Source organism: Myotis daubentonii, chromosome 9, assembly GCF_963259705.1.
Source record: "Myotis daubentonii chromosome 9, mMyoDau2.1, whole genome shotgun sequence".
NCBI classification, from domain to species: domain Eukaryota; kingdom Metazoa; phylum Chordata; class Mammalia; order Chiroptera; family Vespertilionidae; genus Myotis; species Myotis daubentonii.
Genome location: NC_081848.1, coordinates 44,362,320 through 44,381,079, shown reverse-complemented (window position 1 = coordinate 44,381,079; position 18,760 = coordinate 44,362,320). Strand labels below are relative to the sequence as shown.

The 18,760-nt window shown below is 40.6% G+C and overlaps 3 protein-coding genes across 3 annotated transcripts; all 3 read left to right on the top strand.

Annotated features, from left to right (window-relative positions):
- The first annotated feature begins 699 nt into the window (after positions 1 to 699).
- LOC132242095 (olfactory receptor 51I2-like) lies at positions 700 to 1,662 on the top strand. The gene has a single exon (XM_059711011.1). The coding sequence runs from the start codon at positions 700 to 702 to the stop codon at positions 1,660 to 1,662; it is 963 nt and encodes a 320-aa protein (XP_059566994.1).
- A 5,091-nt stretch (positions 1,663 to 6,753) lies between these two features.
- LOC132242094 (olfactory receptor 51I2-like) lies at positions 6,754 to 7,716 on the top strand. The gene has a single exon (XM_059711010.1). It carries the CDS (start codon positions 6,754 to 6,756, stop codon positions 7,714 to 7,716), a length of 963 nt encoding a protein of 320 aa, XP_059566993.1.
- A 4,774-nt stretch (positions 7,717 to 12,490) lies between these two features.
- LOC132242093 (olfactory receptor 51I2-like) lies at positions 12,491 to 13,453 on the top strand. The gene has a single exon (XM_059711009.1). It carries the CDS (start codon positions 12,491 to 12,493, stop codon positions 13,451 to 13,453), a length of 963 nt encoding a protein of 320 aa, XP_059566992.1.
- The last annotated feature ends 5,307 nt before the right edge of the window (positions 13,454 to 18,760 follow it).

The following is an 18,760-nucleotide window of genomic DNA, read 5'->3' as shown; positions in this document are numbered from 1 at the left end:
GCTATTGGCTAAATATGGCATAACTGTACACCCCAGTGTTCAGACTAAAACTCTTTTTGCTCACAGACCTATTTTTGGTGGTTGCTAAAGAAATCTCTGCTAAAAGGTATTTGGTGGCGGTTTCTCCTATGTTCTTTTATTAATTTATGTGTGAAGAGATCAGTGTTTCACACTATGAAATGATACTTTTATAGTCAATAAGTCAAAATGTAGTTATTAACTAGCTTGCTTTTAGATGCAGTATTCTGTTATATTAAATACATTGGGGTAACACTGGTTAATAACATAAGATAAATTCCAGATGTACAACTTTATAATACACTGTTAGTATATTCAATTATGAGCTAACCATCTCAAGTCCTTCCATCATCCTATATTTGACCCATTTTACCTTCTTCATCCTGCCCACACCCCTCTTCTGGTAACCATCATTCTATTGTCTGAACCTATGAATTTGTTTGTTTGTTATTTGTCCATTTGTTGCATTATGATTTATATCCCACATATTGGGGTTGGGGGGGGAGAAGAGTCATAAGATTGCAGTATATTTTTAAATCTATACATTTTATATTTGGTATTGTTTCTGAACCCAGTCACCTAATATTAGAATTGGGGTGTTTCCATTAATTTTGTCATATCTCCTTATTTTTCTGCCCAGTTTCAGGTCAAATCTTTCTAGAGTTAATCTGTCCTCCAAAGATGCTTCATTCCCAGTCTTATGTCAACATCTCCTTCTTCCAGCCAGCTTCCTTCCTGATGATTGGCATCCCAGGGCTGGAGGCTGCTCATGGCTGGATCTCCATTCCCTTCTCCTGCATGTACACTGTGGCCCTCACTGGAAACTGCCTCATCCTCCTGGCTGTGAGGAGGACTCCCAGCCTGCACCAGCCCATGTACTACTTCCTGTCCATGCTGGCCCTCACTGATGTGGGTCTCACCTTGTCCACAATGCCCACCACCCTGGCCGTGCTCTGGTTTGACCATCGGCTCATCGCCTTCAATGCCTGCCTGGTGCAGATGTTCTTCCTCCACTCCTTCTCTGTGGTGGAGTCCTCGGTGCTCCTGGCCATGTCATTTGACCGCTTTGTGGCCATCTCCAACCCCCTGCGCTATGCAGCTGTCCTCACAAACAACGTCATCATCAGAATTGGACTGGCCATTGTGGCTAGAGCCACTGTGTCCCTATTCCCAGTACCCTTCTTACTGAAGCGACTGAACTTTTGCCCTGGCAAGATGCTCCTGTCCCATTCATTCTGTTTCCATGCAGATGTCATGAAAAAGGCCTGTGATGACATTACTGTGAACATCCTTTATGGACTGTATGTAGTTCTGTCCACGGTGGGTGTAGACTCCCTGCTTATTGTGCTATCTTATACCCTGATTCTTCATACAGTGATTGGTCTGGCTGCTCCCAAAGAACGCATTCGGGCCCTCAACACTTGTGTTTCTCATATCTTAGCTGTTCTGGTTTTCTACATCCCAGTCATAGGTGTATCCATGATCCACCGCTTTGGAAGGCACCTGCCTCAAATTGTGCATGCTCTTATTGCCTATGTGTACCTGGTAGTGCCCCCTGTACTTAACCCCATCATCTACAGTGTCAAATCCAAGCCCATCAGGGAGGCCATGCTCAGAGTGCTGAGGGAGAAGGGGCAAGGCTGATGAAACCAAGAATCAGCCATGGAGCCTGAGGAAAACATGCCAAACAGTCATATCTTATGTCCAGAAAACCCTTGTTTAGAGCCTTGACCTAGATACATAATCAGGAGTATGGCAGGCAAATGGACACCCTTAGACTGATGGGTGAAGAACAGTCTTGATTCTTTTCTTCACGCATTAATTTCAGCTATTTTATTCAGTGTTTACTTGTGTAAGAATCTGTGCTCATTACTAGATATATTAAAATGAACTGTGCACGATCTCTCCCCTTCTTTGGGGGACAGAGGCTTGTAAATACACAACTAAAACCAAGTGGAATGAGGCAGCAATAGGTACACACTAAGTGCTGGAGGAATCTCAAAGAGGGTTAACTGCCTTGTTGAGACTAAATCAGAAAGGAAACAGGTAAGAAGGAGGCTGAAAGGTGAGGAGCAGTTAGTCAGGCAGAAAAGGTGGGTAAAAGGAAGGCACACCTAGTAATGGGGGGGAAACTGAGGTGTGGAACTATTTGGTTTGCTTGCATAAAGGTGAATAGACATATATGGCTCAGAATTTGTGTGAGTCTTGGAGGAAAGACAGAAGATGAGCTAAGGATGATGGGCAGTGGTGAGACTTCTTGGGTCTTTCAGACCTGATTGAAATATTTGTCCTTTGTTCTTTGTTTATAAGTCAGGCATGGCGCCCTAGCAGGTTTGACTCAATGGATAGACGATCAGCCTATGAATCTAAGGCACGCAGGTTCAATTCCAATCAGGGCACCTACCTCAGTTGCAAGCCCCTCGCGTGCCCCGGCCCTGGTCAGGCCACATGCAGGAGGCAACCAATCAATGTGCTTCTCTATATCTTTCCCTTTCTCGTCCACACTCTCTAAAAATCAATGGAAAAATATTCTTGTGTAAGGATTTAAAAATTTATAAAAGTCAGGCATAAAAATGCTATTACATTGTAAAATGCTGCACCCGTTTAATTGTGTATATTGGATTGAAAAGATGAAAGTGAAGGAGAAAAAGAGTGCAAAGAAAACATTTTGGAAGTTGTTGTAAGAGTCTAGAAAGAAAAGAATGGAAGCTAAAATTATGAGTGTCACCAGTAATGGAAAAAATGTAGATTTTTTTAATTATATCTCTGCATTTCCTTATAACTCTCCTTGGCAACACACATAGCCCACACATTCCCATTGCTCAGAAAAACATAAGCACAGAGCCTCCTTTGTGACCTGTAGCTCAGACATCCCTGGGGAGCAGCAACTCACTAAGGCATCCAGCCAGTGCTATAAAGGTAACATCTTAGTTGCAGAGTTTTCTTGGGCTCCTTCAGAATGTGGACAGGCAGAGAGGCCTACGACAACAAGCAGGGTGAGTAACTTGAGGCTCAGGCACAGTCCCATCTATATTATTTAGAAGAAGGGGGCCTGGTTAGTGAGTCTGACATCCCCTCTCTGTCAGCTGCTCCCAGCTGCTGCCCGGTGCAGGAGCCAATGTGATGGTGGATGAGCAGATGGCAGAAGCTGGAAGAAAGGTAAGGAGGTCTATTTAGGGCCATAGACCTCCATGCATGTCAGGTCTATGGCCCCAAAAAGGGATAGGAAGTGAAGAAGGCTACTCTCCTGAAGCACTGAGATTGCTCCAGTCAGATAATTATCAGAAACACAGACTCTGTGTCCGAGTAAATTACGACCCTTTTGTTTCTCTAATTGAGGCCACAGTATGAGGGTATCTTAAGATCCCATCCAATATAGCATCAGCCAGTGACCTGAATGCTTGGTGTCTCAACCTTCACTATGAGATTGTCCTTCAATTCTTCCAATTACAAAGAGCCTCTTAGAAAAGCATTTGGCTTGTATGTATATTAAAAATAATTACCACCATAGAGCATTAGATACTGCCTCCATCATATTACATATTTACCATTTCTGATTTGTGAAAAAAGAAAAGTACTTGGCTTGGGGTAAAGAGAGCATGACTGTTTCTAGGCAACTTGACATTCCCAGACACACCTGGTCATAAGGTAACAGAGTCTTAGAGTAATACAATAGAAATGATTTCATTCCTTGGGGAGACCTACATTTTTTAAATATCTTTGACCTTTTGGTGTCCTAGAGATAATAATATAAGGCCAAACCTAACCTGATTTCCAAGTTTAAGTGACTGCTTTGGGAATTCATAGGAATCAGAAAACATGGCAATTATTTATGCTACCAAAATGGGCATTTTAGTAGAAACACACACCAAAAAAAACCTGTCTTTTTATCACAAAGAATCCCTTCCCAATGCCACCCCTCATAACACTGTAATAGTCACAAAACATAAAAAGAGCCACCATCTGGATACAAGGGAAAAATTAGCTTGATTGTATAAGAGTTGTCTCTAATTTTTGGCAACATGTCTTAAATGGTGCTCTATAATTTCAACCTTGTGAGCTTTAAGGTTCTTGTAATATTCAGCTTAACTTAACATGTGGATCCTTCCAACACAACCAAGAGCAATAGATCACACAACTATCTAACAGTTCATCAGACCTACAGACCAACTAGAAAAGTTCTAACCTAAGGGATTGAGGATTTCTGAATTACTCAAAAATAGATAAATCAATACAGGATAAAAGTAAAAGAATTGTGATATTTATCCAGGTAAAAATTAATCCTCATATTTCTGCAAGTTATATAGAGAGGGCAAAATTCACCTGCTATTCTGATTCAAACTATGAATATCAGGGAGCATTTCTTGGATTTATCCTATGAAAATGCAAATAAGGTTGGATAAAAATAATATCTATTGTATTAATCTGAAGGAGCCACTGGTTTTTACTATATACAAACAACATAATATAAATTAAGAACAAACATATGCATCTAAGAGATGCTGTACTATGAGTTGGGATGGAAGGGAACTAGATTAAAGAGTAGGGAGTTTTCATTCGGCTCTTCATTGTCTTTTTCACTCATTCATAGTAACTGAAAAAAAAAAGAAAAGTAATTATGAAATCATCAAAATGGAAAAAAAATGAGATTTAATGACGTTTCTGAAGAAATGTGACTTGGATTAGTAAAAATAAATAGTAAAAATGAGAAGATGAATAGCGCAATGACTGGCTCTGTAGGAAGAACTCAAAAGCTCACTATGACGGAGGGGTAAACAGGAGATTTTTAGAGAAAAAGGAAGGGGTTTTATTTGAAGGGCCCCAAATCATGTCACCATGGAACAAGAGATGAGAACAAGCTCATTCAGATCATCTGGTCCAACCAGCTCCCACTTTACAGATCTCCAGCATCTAGCACTGTCATGGCCAATACAGGCAGTGTAAGACTTCAGAGTATTTAAGCCAAATAGACCTTAATTCTGATTTTGAATTTTCAAACAATAACCAAAAATTAGAAATCTAATATCTGGAACATGAGAGATATTCAATGATTGATAAATTAATACATGTATTTGCCCAGCATCAAACACTAAAATTAGAACAGACCCCACTGAACACTATAGGTGCCTACATTTATGTCTTTGATTCATGTGTTTCAGTTGGTGTCTGTAGAAATTCTAACATTTGGTTCTTGGCCCTGCAGCTGTGGACCTCCAGCTAGAGCAGATGTCAGTGCTGAGTATTTACAGGGATGCACATTCAAGGGCAAGTCAAGGCCTCAAGATGGGTGTGGGAAGGGGCTGAACAAAGCATTTCGCTGGTATTGTAAATGTTGTGGGGAATGCTACATAACTGGAATGAGGGGTTGATTCCTCAAAAAGCACTGTGTAGCCTGGGTTACACTGGCATCCAGTGACTCTGGCTGATATGCTCTGGGCAAGGCATATTTAGACAGCATATTTTTTCAGTTTGTATTTATTTTTTAAATATATTTTATTGATTTTTTACAGAGAGGAAGGGAGAGAGATAGAGAGTTAGAAACATCGATGAGAGAGAAACATCGATCAGCTGCCTCCTGCACATCCCCCACTGGGGATGTGTCCGCAACCTAGGCACATGCCCTTGACCGGAATCAAAACTGGGACCCTTCACTCCGCAGGCCAACGCTCTATCCACTGAGCCAAACTGGTTCCAGCAAGTTTGTATTTATTGATTTGAGAAAGAGAGAGTCACTATGAGAAGGGGATGGGGGGACAGTGATTTGCTGTTTCACGTATTTATGCACTAATTGGTTGCTGCTTCTATGAGTCCTTACAGGGAATCAAACCTTGGTGTATCAGAATGATGCTCTAACCAACTAAGCTACCCAGCTAGGGCTGAACCCATATATTTAAGTGTCCTCAGTGACCTGGGGGAAAATCAACTGTCTCCTCACTTACCCAAACTTACCTAGTACTTATTCTCATTTTCATCCTGGGACTTCATCATTACTGGGACTTGACTAAAAGAGAATGTCCTAGGATTTGTACTCAGACCCCTCAAACACAAAAAGATCTGAAGTTCTAATAAACTGGTCCAAGGGAAAGCTCTCACCCTATGGTGGGCTACATAATTTCTCTCCTTTCACATTAGCTAAAATATTTCCCTTCTCTATCAGCAAGGTTATTGTAAGACAACAGTGAGGAAACTATGTGAAAGCACTTAGAAATACTGCACAATGCAGCCTTAATAAAATAACAGTAACGACCAAGACAAAGACTATGACGATGATGACGATGATGATGATGATGATGATAATGATGATGGTGTTAATGATTATTGAGAGAGTACTATATATATATATATATATATATATATATATATATTAAAGTATATTAATAAACATCACTTTATTTAGTGAAGACTCTGCATGGTAAGGTGAAAATAGCATAGAAATTACATTTAGAAACAACTGAATTCTAAATCCATTTCAGTCACTTATTTTCTGGTAATCATGAAGAAGTTAAACTACCCCCCACATTTTGTATTTGTTTTGAGGACATATTCACTAATGTATGCATATTTTTATAACTATTCATAATACAAAGTAAGAAGTGAGAAATGGGAAAAAATTCATTTAAAAGCCTATACAGCATAACTAAATGTTTTCCTAATGACAGGTGCCCTGTACATGTCTTTTCTGTGCCCAGATTGAAGAGGTCCCATCTTTCTGGAGACCTCTTCTGCCTTCCAACGATGCTCTCTTCCCAATCCTATGTCAACATCTCCTTCTTCCAGCCAGCTTCCTTCCTGATGATTGGCATCCCAGGGCTGGAGGCCGCTCATGGCTGGATCTCCATTCCCTTCTCCTGCATGTACACTGTGGCCCTCACTGGAAACTGCCTCATCCTCCTGGCTGTGAGGAGGACTCCCAGCCTGCACCAGCCCATGTACTACTTCCTGTCCATGCTGGCCCTCACTGATGTGGGTCTCACCTTGTCCACAATGCCCACCACCCTGGCCGTGCTCTGGTTTGACCATCGGCTCATCGCCTTCAATGCCTGCCTGGCGCAGATGTTCTTCCTCCACTCCTTCTCTGTGGTGGAGTCCTCGGTGCTCCTGGCCATGTCATTTGACCGCTTTGTGGCCATCTCCAACCCCCTGCGCTATGCAGCTGTCCTCACAAACAACGTCATCATCAGAATTGGACTGGCCATTGTGGCTAGAGCCACTGTGTCCCTATTCCCAGTACCCTTCTTACTGAAGCGACTGAACTTTTGCCCTGGCAAGATGCTCCTGTCCCATTCATTCTGTTTCCATGCAGATGTCATGAAAAAGGCCTGTGATGACATTACTGTGAACATCCTTTATGGACTGTATGTAGTTCTGTCCACGGTGGGTGTAGACTCCCTGCTTATTGTGCTATCTTATACCCTGATTCTTCATACAGTGATTGGTCTGGCTGCTCCCAAAGAACGCATTCGGGCCCTCAACACTTGTGTTTCTCATATCTTAGCTGTTCTGGTTTTCTACATCCCAGTCATAGGTGTATCCATGATCCACCGCTTTGGAAGGCACCTGCCTCAAATTGTGCATGCTCTTATTGCCTATGTGTACCTGGTCGTGCCCCCTGTACTTAACCCCATCATCTACAGTGTCAAATCCAAGCCCATCAGGGAGGCCATGCTCAGAGTGCTGAGGGAGAAGGGGCAAGGCTGATGAAACCAGGAATTAGCCATAGAGTCTGAGGAAAACATAGCCAAACAGTCATATCTTACGTCCAGAAAACCCTTGTTTAGAGCCTTGACCTAGATACATAATCAGGAGTATGGCAGGCAAATGGACACCCTTAGACTGATGGGTGAAGAACAGTCTTGATTCTTTTCTTCACGCATTAATTTCAGCTATTTTATTCAGTGTTTACTTGTGTAAGAATCTGTGCTCATTACTAGATATATTAAAATGAACTGTGCACGATCTCTCCCCTTCTTTGGAGGACAGAGGCTTGTAAATACACAACTAAAACCAAGTGGAATGAGGCAGCAATAGGTACACACTAAGTGCTGGAGGACTCTCAAAGAGGGTTAACTGCCTTGTTGAGACTAAATCAGAAAGGAAACAGGTAAGAAGGAGGCTGAAAGGTGAGGAGCAGTTAGTCAGGCAGAAAAGGTGGGTAAAAGGAAGGCACACCTAGTAAAGGGGGGGAAACTGAGGTGTGGAACTATTTGGTTTGCTTGCATAAAGGTGAATAGACATATATGGCTCAAAATTTGTGTGAGTCTTGGAGGAAGAACAGAAGATGAGCTAAGGATGATGGGCAGTGGTGAGACTTCTTGGGTCTTTCAGACCTGATTGAAACATTTGTCCTTTGTTCTTTGTTTATAAGTCAGGCATGGCGCCCTAGCAGGTTTGACTCAATGGATAGACCATCAGCCTGTGAATCTAAGGGACACAGGTTCAATTCCAACAAGGGCACCTACCTCAGTTGCAGGCTCCTCCCCTGCCCCAGCCCTGGTCAGGCCACATTCAAGAGGCAACCAATCAATGTGTTTTTATCTTTCCCTCTCTCATCCACACTCTAAAAATCAATAGAAAAATATTCTTGTGTAAGGATTTAAAATATATATAGAAGCCAGGCATGGAAATGCTATCACATTGTAAAATGTTGCACCAGTTTAACTGTGTATATTGCATTGAAAAAGGTAAAAGTGGAAGAGAAAAAGAATGCAAGGAAAACATTTTGGGAGTTGTTTTGTAAGAGTAGAGAAAAAAAAGACAATGGAAGCTAAAATTATGAGTGTCACTAGTAATGGAAAAAATGTACATTTTTTTAAATTATATCTGTATTTCCTTATAACTCTCCTTGGCAACACACATAGCCCACACATTCCCATTGCTCAGAAAAACATAAGCACAGAGCCTCCTTTGTGACCTGTAGCTCAGACATCCCTGGGGAGCAGCAACTCACTAAGGCATCCAGCCAGTGCTATAAAGGTAACATCTTAGTTGCAGAGTTTTCTTGGGCTCCTTCAGAATGTGGACAGGCAGAGAGGCCTACGACAACAAGCAGGGTGAGTAACTTGAGGCCCAGGCACAATCCCATCTATATTATTTAGAAGAAGGGGGCCTGGTTAGTGAGTCTGACATCCCCTCTCTGTCAGCTTCTCCCAGCTGCTGCCAGGTGCAGGAGCCAATGTGGTGGTGGATGAGCAGATGGCAGAAGCTGGAAGAAAGGTAAGGAGGTCTATTTAGGGCCATAGATGTCAGGTCTATGGCCCCGAAAAGGGATAGGAAGTGAAGAAGGCTACTCTCCTGAAGCACAGAGATTTCTCCAGTCAGATAATTATCAGAAACACAGACTCTGTGTCCAAGCAAATTACTACCCCTTTGTTTCTCTAATTGGGGCCACAGTATGAGGGTATTTTAAGATCCATCCAACATAACATCCTGCCGGTGGCCTGAATGCTTGGTTTCTCAACTCTCACTATGAGATTGTTCTTTAATTCTTCCAATTAAGAAGAGCCTTTTAGAAAAGCATTTGGCTTATATGTATTTTAAAAATAACTGCCACAATATAGCATTAGATAGTACCTCCATCATATTACATATTTACTATTTCTGATTTGTGAAAAAAGAAAAGTAATTGGCTTGGAGTAAAGAGAGCATGACTGTTTCTAGGTATCTTAACTTTCCCAGACACACCCACTCACAAGGTAACAGAATCATAGAGTAGGAAAATGGAAATGATTTCATTCCTGGAGGAAACCTACAATTTTTAAATATCTTTGACCTTTTATTGTCCTGGACATAATAATATAAGGCCAAACCTAATCTGATTTTCAGGTTTAAGTGAATCCTTTGGGATTTCACAGGAATCAGAAAACATGGCAATCCAACTGTGCTACCAAAATGGGCATTTTAGTAAACCCACACACCAAAAAAAACCTGTCTTTTTATCACAAAGAAACCCTTCCCAATGCCAGGCACCTCATAACACTGTAATAGTCACAAAACATAAAAAGGAAAGAGCCATCATCTGGATACCAGGGAAAAATAAGCTTGATTGTATAAGGGTTGTCCCTCATTTGGGGCAACTTGTCTTAAATTGTAGTTTATAATTTTACTCTTGTGAGCTCTAAGGTTCTTGTAATATTCAGCTTAATTTAGCATTTGGATCCTTCCAACACAGCCAAGAGCAATAGATCCCACAAATATCCAACGGTTCATTGGACCTATAGATAAGTTCTAACCTAAGGGATTGAGGATTTGTGAATTACTCAATAATAGATAAATCAATACAGAATAAAAGAAAAACAATTGTGATACTCATCCCAGGTAAAAATCAATCCTCATATTTCTGTAAGTTATATAGAGGGGGCAGAATTCACCTGCTATTCTGATTTAAACTACCAATAACAGGGAGTATTTCATAATTGGTCTTATGAAAACCCAAATAAGATTGGTTAAAAATAAATATCACTTGTATTAATCTGAAGGAGTCAGTGGTCTTTACTATATACAAACAACATAGTATAAATTATGAACACACATATGCATCTAAGAGATGCTGTACTACGGGTTGGGATGGAAGGGAGCTAGATTAAAGAGTAGGGAGTTTTCATTCAGCTCTTCATTTTCTTGTTCATTCATTGATAGTAACTGAAAAAAAAAGAGGACAGAAATTATGAAATCATCAAAATGGAAAAAATGAGATTTAATGAGGTTTCTGAAGAAATGTGATTTGGATTAGTACAAATAAATAGTAAAAATGAGAAGATGAATAGCACGATGACTGGCTCTGTAGGAAGAACTCAAAAGCTCACTATGACGGAGGGGTAAACAGGAGATTTTTAGAGAAAAAGGAAGGGGTTTTATTTGAAGGGCCCCAAATCATGTCACCATGGAACATGAGAAGAGGACAAGCTCATTCAGATCATCTGGTCCAGCCAGCTCCCACTTTACAGATCTCCAGCATCTAGTACTGTCATGGCCAATACAGGCAGTGTAAGACTTCAAAGTGATTAAGCCAAATAGACCTTAATTCTGATTCTGAATTTTCAAACAAACAACCAAAAATTAGAAATCTAATATCTGGAATATAAGATATATTCAATGATTGATAAATTAATAAATGTATTTGCCCAGCATCAAACACTAAAATTAGAACAGACCCCACTGAACACTATAGGTGCCTGCATTTGTCTTTGATTCATGTTTTCAGTTGGTGTCTGTAGAAATTCTAATTTTGGGTCCTTGGCCCTGCAGCTGTGGACCTCCAGCTAGAGCAGATGTCAGTGCTGAGTATTTACAGGGATGCACATTCAAGGGCAAATCAAGGCCTCAACTGAGTGTGGGAAGGGGCTGAACAAAGCATTTGGCTGGTATTGTAAAGGTTGTGGGGAATGCTATATAAATGGAGTGAGGGGTGATTCCTAAAAAAGTAATGTGTAGCCTGGGTTACACTGGCATCCAGTGACTCTGCCTGATATTCTCTGGGCAAGGCATATTTAGACAGCATATTTTTTAAATTTGTATTTATTGATTTGAGAAAGAGAGAGCCACTACGAGGGCGGGGGTAGGGAGGACAGTGATCTGTTGTTTCACATATTTATGCACTAATTGGTTGCTACTTCTATGAGTCCTTACAGGGAATCAAACCTTGGTGTATCAGAATGATGCTCTAACCAACTGAGCTACCCAACGAGGGCTGAACCCATATATTTAAGTGTCCTCAGTGACCTAGTGAAAATCAGCTGTCTCTTCCTTTACCAAAACTTACCTAGTACTTATTCTCATTTTCATCCTGGGACTTTATCATTACTGGGACTTGATTAAAAGAGAATGTCCAGGGTTTGTACTCATCCCCTCAAACACAAAAAGATCTGAAGTTCTAATAAACTGGTCCAAGGGAAAGCTATCACCCTATCGTGGGGTACATAATTTCTCTCCTTTCACATTAGCTAAAATATTTCCCTTCTCTTTCATTGTAAGACAACAATGAAAAACTATGTGAAAGCACTTAGAAATACTGCACAATGCAGCATGAATAAAATAAAAGTAATGACCAAGACAAAGACTATGACGACGACGATGATGATGATGATGATGATGATGGTGTTGATGATCATTTAGAAAGTACTATATATATTAAAGTATATTAATAAATATCACTTTATTTAATGAAGACTCTGCATGGTAAAGTATAAAACTTACACTTAGAAACAACTAAATTCTAAATCCATTTCAGTCATTCATTTTCTGGTAATCATGAAGAAGTTAAACTATACCCTACATTCTGTATTTGTTTTGAAGACATATTCGCTAATGTATCTTACTCATAATGCAAAGTAAGAACTGAGAAATAGTAAATAATTCATTTAAAAGCCTATACAGTATAAACAAATGTTTTCCTGACAGGTGCACTGTCAGTGTCGTTTCTCTGCCCAGATTGAGGAGGTCACAGCTTTCTGGAGACCTCTTCTGCCTTCCAACGATGCTCTCTTCCCAATCCTATGTCAACATCTCCTTCTTCCAGCCAGCTTCCTTCCTGCTGATTGGCATCCCAGGGCTGGAGGCGGCTCATGGCTGGATCTCCATTCCCTTCTCCTGCATGTACACTGTGGCCCTCACTGGAAACTGCCTCATCCTCCTGGCTGTGAGGAGGACTCCCAGCCTGCACCAGCCCATGTACTACTTCCTGTCCATGCTGGCCCTCACTGATGTGGGTCTCACCTTGTCCACAATGCCCACCACCCTGGCCGTGCTCTGGTTTGACCATCGTCTCATCGCCTTCAATGCCTGCCTGGCGCAGATGTTCTTCCTCCACTCCTTCTCTGTGGTGGAGTCCTCGGTGCTCCTGGCCATGTCATTTGACCGCTTTGTGGCCATCTCCAACCCCCTGCGCTATGCAGCTGTCCTCACAAACAACGTCATCATCAGAATTGGACTGGCCGTTGTGGCCCGTGCTATGCTATCTCTCTTCCCAGTGCCATTCCTGCTTAAACGTTTGAACTTCTGCCCTAACAAGATCCTCTTATCCCACTCATTCTGTTTTCATCCTGATGTAATGAGAAGAGCCTGTGCTGATATCACCATCAACATCTGCTATGGATTTTATGTGGTTGTGTCCACTGGGGGCATAGACTCCCTGCTCATCATCCTATCCTACTCTCTCATCTTGCGCACAGTCCTTGGGCTGGCCTCTCCCCGGGAGCGCATCCGGGCCCTCAACACCTGTGTCTCACACATCCTTGCTGTCTTTGTCTTCTTCATCCCAGTCATCACCATGTCCATGATCCATCGTTTTGGAAGGCACCTGCCTCAAATTGTACATGCCCTGGTTGCCTATGTGTACCTGGTCGTGCCCCCTGTACTTAACCCCATCATCTACAGTGTCAAATCCAAGCCCATCAGGGAGGCCATGCTCAGAGTGCTGAGGGAGAAGTGTCAAGGCTGATGAAACCAGGAATTAGCCATGGAGCCTGAGGAAAACATGGCCAATCAGTCATATCTTACGTCCAGAAAGTCCTTGTTTTGAGCCTTGACCCAGATACATAATCAGGAGTATGGCAGGCAAATGGAAACCTTTAGACTGACGGGTGAAGAACAGTCTTGATTCTTTTCTGCACTCATTAATTTCCGCTATTTTATTCAGTGTTTACTTGTGTAAGAATCTATGCTCATTATTAGATATATTAAAATGAAATGTGCATGATCTCTCTTCTTCTTTTGAGGATAGAGGTTTGTAAATACACAACTAAAACCACATGTAATAGGGCCCGATAGGTACACACTAAGTGCTGGAGGAACCTCAAAGAGGGTTTACTGCTTTGCTTAGAGGAAAACAGAAAGGAATCAGGTAAGAAGGAGGTGAAAGGTAAGGAGGAGTAAGTCATGCAGAAATGATGGGCAAGGGGAAGCCATACCTAATAAAGGGAAACAATTTAAAAGAAAAACACCAAGAAGAAGTATGCTATTATTTGGTTTACTTGCATAAAGGTGAGTAGGCTTATGTGGCTCAGAATTTGTGTTAGTCTTGGAGGAAGAACAGGAAATGAGCTAAGGAAGATGGGAAGGGTGAGATTTCTTGGATCTTTCAGAACTCATTGAAATATTTGTCCTTTGTTCTTTGTTTAAAAGTCAGCCATGGTCCGCACGGTATGGCTCAGTGGTTGCATGGCAACCTATGAACCAGAAAGTCATGGTTGAATCCCCAGTTGGGGTTGTGCAGGAGGCAGCCAATCAATGATCCTCACTCATCATTGATTTCTCTCTCTCTCTCTCTCTCTCTCTCTCTCTCTCTCTCTCTCTCTCTCCTGCTCTGAAATCAACAAAAAATATATATAAATAATAATAATAAAAGTCAGCTATGGAAAGGCTATCAAATTGTAAAATGTTGCACCACCTTAACTTTGTTTATTATTTTGAAAAGGTGAAAGTGCAGGAGAAAAAGAGTGCAAAGAAAATGTTTTGGAAGTTCTTGTAAGAGTCTAAAAAGAAGAGAATGGATGCTAAAATTATCATTGTCACAAGTAATTAAAAAATGTAGATTTTTTAAATTATATCTCTGATTTCCTTATAACTCTCCTTGGCAACACACATAGCCCACACATTCCCATTGCTCAGAAAAACATAAGCACAGAGCCTCCTTTGTGACCTGTAGCTCAGACATCCCTGGGGAGCAGCAACTCACTAAGGCATCCAGCCAGTGCTATAAAGGTAACATCTTAGTTGCAGAGTTATCTTGGGCTCCTTCAGAATGTGGACAGGCAGAGAGGGCTGCAACAACGAGCAGGGTGAGTAACTTGAGGCCCAGGCACAATCCCATCTATATTATTTAGAAGAGTGGGGTCCAGGTTAGTGAGTCTGACATCCCCTCTCTGTCAGCTGCTGCCAGGTGCAGGATGGGATGGGGGATGAGCAGATGGCAGAAACTGGAAGGAAAATAAGGAGGTGTACTTAGGGCCGTGGATGTCAGGTCTATGGCCCCAAAAAGGGATAGGAAGTGAAGAAGGCTACTCTCCTGAAGCACAGAGATTGCTCAAGTCAGATAATTATCAGAAACCCAGACTCTGTGTCCAAGCAAATTACTACCCCTTTGTTTCTCTAATTGGGCCACAGTATGAGGGTATTTTAAGATCCATCCAACATAACATCCTGCCGGTGGCCTGAATGCTTGGTGTCTCAACTCTCACTATGAGATTGTCCTTCAATTCTTCCAATTAAGAAGAGCCTTTTAGAAAAGCATTTGGCTTATATGTATGTTAAAAACAATTACCACCATAGCATCAGATTACACCTCTGTCGTATCACACATTTACCATTTCCTTTTTGTGTGGAAAAAAGAAAGAAAAGTATTTGGTTTGTGGTAAAGAGAGCATGGTGGATTCAAGCTTTTGTTTCTAGGCAACTTGACTTTCCCAGAGACCCAGTCACAAGGTAACAGAATCTTAGAGTGGTAGAAGAGAAATGATTTTATCCTGGAGGGAAAGCTATAATTTTTAAATATCTTTGAGCTTTTATTGTCCTGGAGATAATAATATAAGACCGAACCTAATCTGATTTCCAGGTTTAAGTGATTGCTTTGGGATTTCACAGGAATCAGAAAACATGGCAATCCAACTGTGCTACCAAAATGGGCATTTTAGTAAAAACAGACACCAAAACAACAACAACAAAAAAACCCTGTCCTTTCACCATACATAATCCCTTAACAATGCCACCCCTCATCACACTGTAATAGTCACAAAACATAAAAAGGAAAGAGCCATCATCTGGATACCAGGGAAAAATAAGCTTGATTGTATAAGGGTTGTCCCTCATTTGGGGCAACTTGTCTTAAAGTGTAGTTTATAATTTTACTCTTGTGAGCTCTAAGGTTCTTTTAATATTCAACTTAATTTAGCATTTGGATCCTCCCAACACAGCCAAGAGCAATAGATCCCACAAATATCCAACGGTTCATTGGACCTACAGACCAACTAGACAAGTTCTAACCTAAGGGATTGAGGATTTGTGAATTACTCAATAATAGACAAATCAATACAGAATAAAAGAAAAACAATTGTGATATTCATCCCAGGTAAAAATCAATCCTCATATTTCTACAAGTTATGCAGAGGGGGCAGAATTCACCTACTTTAAACTGCCAATAACAGGGAGTATTTCCTGATTGGTCCTATGGAAACCCAAGTAAAATTGGATAAAAATAGCCCTAATCTGTTTGGCTCAGTGGATAGAGCATCGGCCTGCGGATTGAAAGGTCCCAGGTTCGATTCAGGTCAAGGGCATGTACCTTGGTTGCAGGCACTTCCCCAGTAGGGGGTGTGCAGGAGGCAGCGGTTCGATGTTTCTAACTCTCTCCTTTCCTCTCCCTTCCTCTCTGTAAAAAATCAATAACATATATTTTTTAAAAAAAATAATATAAATTGTTTTAATCTGAAGGAGCCACTGGTCTTTATTATATACAAACTATATATACAAACTAATCGTGAATAAACATATTCATCTAAGAGATGCTGTATTAAGGGTTGGGATGAAAGGGAACTAGATTAAAGAGTAACGAGTTTTCATTCAGTTCTTCGTTTCCTTGCTCTTTCATTCATAGTAACTGAAAAAAAAGAGAACAGAAATTTTGAAATCATCAAAATGAATAAAAAATGAGATTGAATGAGGTTTCTGAAGAAATGTGATTTGAATTAGTAAAATAAATAGTAAAAATGAGGAGATAATTATCACAATGCTTGGCTCTGCAGGAAGAACTCAAAGGCTCACTATGGCAGAGGGGCAAACCGAAGATTTTTTGAAAAATAGGAAGGGGTTTTATTTGAAGGGCCCCAAATCATGTCACCATGGAACATGAGAAGAGAACAAGCTCATTCAGATCATCTGGTCCAGCCAGCTCCCACTTTACAGATCTCCAGTATCTAGTACTGTCATGGCCAATACAGGCAGTGTAAGACTTCAAAGTGTTTAAGCCAAATAGACCTGAATTTAAATTTTGAATTTTCAAACAAAAAAAAATAAGAAATCTAATATCTGGAACATAAGAGATATGTAATGACTTATAACTCCATAAATGTTTACTGTTTGCTCAGCAACAAACACTAAAATTAGAACAGACCCCACTGAACACTATAGGTGCCTACATTTATGTCTTTGATTCATGTTTTCAGTTGGTATCTATAGAAATGCTAACGTTTGGTCCTTGGCCCTGCAGCTGTGGCCCTCCAGCTAGAGCAGATGTCAGTACTGAGTATTTACAGGGATGCACATTCAAGGGCAAGTCAAGGCCTCAAGATGGGTGTGGGAAGGGGCTGAACAAAGCATTTGGCTGGTATTGTAAAGGTTGTGGGGAATGCTAAATAAATGGAATGATGAGTTGATTCCTCAAAAAGCACTGTGTAGCCTGGGTTACACTGGCATCAGTGACTCTGCCTGATATTCTCTGGGCAAGGCATATTTAGAATCTATATTTTTAAATTTTTATTATTGACTTGAGAGAGGGAGAGAAAGTGAGAGAGGGAAACACTGATTTGTTGTTTCACTTTTTTATGCACTCATGGATTGTTTCTTCTATGTGCCCTGACAGGTGACCAAGCCTTGGCATATTGGGATGATGCTCTAACCAACTGAGCTACCCAATGAGGGCTGAACCCATATATTTAAGTGTCCTCAGTGACCTGGTGAAAATGAACTGTCTCTTCATCTACCAAAACTTACCTAGTACTTATTCTCATTTTCATCCTGGGACTTTATCATTACTGGGACTTGACTAAAAGAGAATGTCCAGGGTTTGTACTCATCCCCTCAAACACAAAAAGATCTGAAGTTCTAATAAACTGGTCCAAGGGAAAGCTCTCACCCTATGGTGGGCTACATAATTTCTCTCCTTTCAGATTAGCTAAAATATTTCCCTTCTCTATCAGCAAGGTAATTGACAGACAACATTGTTATGAGAAAACTATGTGAAAGCACTTAGAAATACTGCAAAATGCAGCATTAATAAAATAACAGTAACGACCAAGACAAAGACTATGACGACGATGATGATGATGGTGTTGATGATCATTTAGAGCAGCGGTTCTCAACCTGTGAGTCGCGACCCCTTTGGGGGTTGAACGACCCTTTCACAGGGGTTGCCTAAGACCATCGGAAAAAACATATATAATTACATATTGTTTTTGTGATTAATCACTATGCCTTAATTATGTTCAATTTGTAACAATGAAAATATATCCTGCATATCAGATATTTACATTATGATTCATAACAGTAGCAAAATTACAGTTATGAAATAGCAATGAAAATAATTTTATGGTTGGGGGTCACCACAACATGAAGAACTGTATTAGGAAGGTTGAGAACCAATGATTTAGAGAGTACTATATATATATATTAAAGTATATTAATAAACATCACTTTATTTAATGAAGACTCTGCATGGTAAGGTGAAAAAAGCATAGAACTTATATTTAGAAACAACTAAATTCAAAATCCATTTCAGTCACTTATTTTCTGGTAATCATGAAGAAGTTAAACGATCCCCTACATTCTGTATTTGTTTTGAGGACATACTCGCTAAGTATGAATATTCTTAGAACTACTCATAACACAAAATAAGAACTGAGAAATGGGAAATAATTCATTTGAAAACCTATACAGCATAAACAAATGTTTGCCTGACAGGTGCCCTGTTGATGTCTTTTCTCTGCCCAGATTGAAGAGGTCACATCTTTCTGGAGACCTCTTCTGCCTTCCAACG